Source organism: Octopus bimaculoides, chromosome 10 (genome assembly GCF_001194135.2).
Source record: "Octopus bimaculoides isolate UCB-OBI-ISO-001 chromosome 10, ASM119413v2, whole genome shotgun sequence".
Taxonomy (NCBI): Eukaryota; Metazoa; Mollusca; class Cephalopoda; order Octopoda; family Octopodidae; genus Octopus; species Octopus bimaculoides.
The window spans coordinates 76,964,935-76,967,409 of record NC_068990.1 but is presented as its reverse complement, the minus strand read 5'-3'; the positions used below and the strand labels follow the sequence as shown (position 1 = coordinate 76,967,409).

At 35.0% G+C, this 2,475-nt stretch overlaps 1 protein-coding gene across 1 annotated transcript in view; it reads left to right on the top strand.

Moving 5' to 3' along the window:
* Positions 1-2,475, top strand: part of LOC128246986 (SCO-spondin-like) — an 87,020-nt gene that overhangs the window by 26,354 nt on the left and 58,191 nt on the right. The window contains exon 12 of the mRNA XM_052970973.1: positions 158-207. Within this exon, the coding sequence (XP_052826933.1) occupies positions 158-207 (50 nt within the window). The remainder of the gene's footprint in view (positions 1-157; positions 208-2,475) is intronic.

The following is a 2,475-nucleotide window of genomic DNA, read 5'->3' as shown; positions in this document are numbered from 1 at the left end:
GTGTGTGTGTGTGTGTGTGTGTGTGTGTGTGTGTGTGTGTGCGTGTATGTATGTATGTATGTATATAGAAACACATTCAACAAAAGAAATTTCATACATATCCAGTCGAAAAAGAGTTTGTTAGAAATTATTTAACGTTTTCCATTTTATTTTTCAGAATTTGCAGGAAGAATGTTTGGGTGACAGTTTCGAAATCTGACTGCGCAGGTAATATATAAAATTTAATAAAAAAAAAGAAATGTTTATCTTTCTGTCTTGGATATTTTAAACATCTGATTTCTTGAACGAATAGGGAGTTCAAATGAGAATGGAACGATCCGGAATGGGATGGAGACTCAGTTGATGAAAGAGTTCCTCCATTGAATGGTTAACTGTTCGCACGAAAGGTGTTCTAGCATTTTTAAAGGAAAGTATAGTAACTTCAATCGACTCCAGTAATTATTTGAATGGTGCCTATTTTTCGACACGGAAAAAATAAATCTCAGTTTTGACCCCGGCAAGAAATGAACATAAAGGGATGTAGTTCAATACAAACTAGCATTTTGTCCGACGTTTTAGCGATTCAGCCATCTACTATCCTTTGGTGAATAATTCACAAATGTAGTTTGTTTTTGTTATTGCGATTTAACCCTAAGAGAACCCTGATCGTTCCAATCAATGAACAAAGGCATTCTATCCATGATCACCTAGTTTTTTTTCCTAACGTGCAGAGGGTAGCGAGAACCACTTGACCCAACGCGCCCTTCTCTTAAACAGTAGCATGAAGTAATATAGCTGTTATTCCTAAAATGTTGATCGACCACATAGGAGCTCTAAGTGAAGACTGTCAACCGACATTTATCCCAAAGAAACAAAATATAGTTCGTCGTTGGATGAAGCGATACAATAGCAGTTTGATAGCTAGCGATGTTGAGGAAATGCTGATAAAACGAAAGGAATAATAATAATAATAATAATAATAATAATAATAATAATAATAATAATAATAATAAATCGACATAGCGTGCCCCGGTGATAATAGGATCAATGTGGAAGAAGAAAAACTAAACAACTATGACGATTTAAAGTGGGAAATACGAAGGTTATGGTCAATGAAGAGAGTAGAGGTGATACCAATAGTAATTGGTGCACTTGGAAGTATCAACACTCAACTACCAATATGGCTGAAAAAGATTGGTACAAGTGTGAAGGTAGAACACCTACAAGAATCAGCATTGCTTGGAACTTCAGGAATTCTTCGCAGGGTTCTTGAAGCATGACCAGTAAAAGAAGTGTCACCTGAGTCTGCTGGCTGTGGACAGCTGACACTTTCCATCAGACCCAGCAATATAAGCTGTGAGTTCTAATACAACAATAATAATAATAATAAACTTTAGTATGAGATATATCCATAAATGCAAGCCATCACTGCTCTGCATTAATCGCATACTAATTTAATTTAATAGGCACATATGGCGGTCGCAAATGTCTGCTATGTTTATATAGCCTCATCATGGCAAAGGGGGATCCACTACACGACCGTTTCAAAATTAAATCAATATTCTCTCATCAGCAGCCGCTTACCTTGCATTAAGTACCATTGTGAAATTGTACTTAAAGTTATTGTTATTACGCTTATATCTAGAGTTAGCTGTTAGTTGTGATACATAAATTATTGTTGTGCGAGCAGAGTTTATTTTTCATATTAAACTTTTCTACGAAGTATTAATTTTATATCCATTGATTTAGCCGTCCCTTCACTCATAAATTTATTAAATTAATTTGCTATAGTAAAATTTGGCTTGAAAAATAAACATTGCTGTTACTTCAATCATTTAAATCATAATAACAACAACAATAATAATAATAATAATAATAATAATAATAATAATGATAATAATAATAATAATAATAATAACAATGGCAAATATGTGTCCTGTAGCAAACAAGCTTATGTAGACCAGAAGCACACCCATCAGTGGCTACGGAACTCAGGGCTAAAGGTAGAGAGTGAAGGCTGCTCAAGATCAGAGCTTATTGACCCGGAACTATCGAGCCAATGTGATGAATAGACCCAAAGTGCTGATACTGTAACAATGGGATCGAAATAGTGGACCACCTAATCTCTGGGTGTAAGGTTTTAGCACCTGTAGAGTATAAATCAAGACATGATAGAGTTGGCCAATATCTACATTGGGTAATGTGTCAGCATTATAAAATCAAAACTGCTGAAAAATGGTGCAAGCACTATCGGAAGCTGTAACTGAGGAAGAAAATGTAACAATTCTTTGATACTTTCCACTATGTACAGAGCGGACCATCAAAGCAAATAAACCAGATATTGTTGTGAAAGACCAAAGCAATAAAGTCTGTTTATTGATTGACATGAGCATACCCTGTGACCATAATATCTCGGCAAAAGAATTTACGCTCAGAAAATGTAAAGATTTGCCAATTGAAATCGGAAAGATATGGTATCTCAAGACGGTTACAATA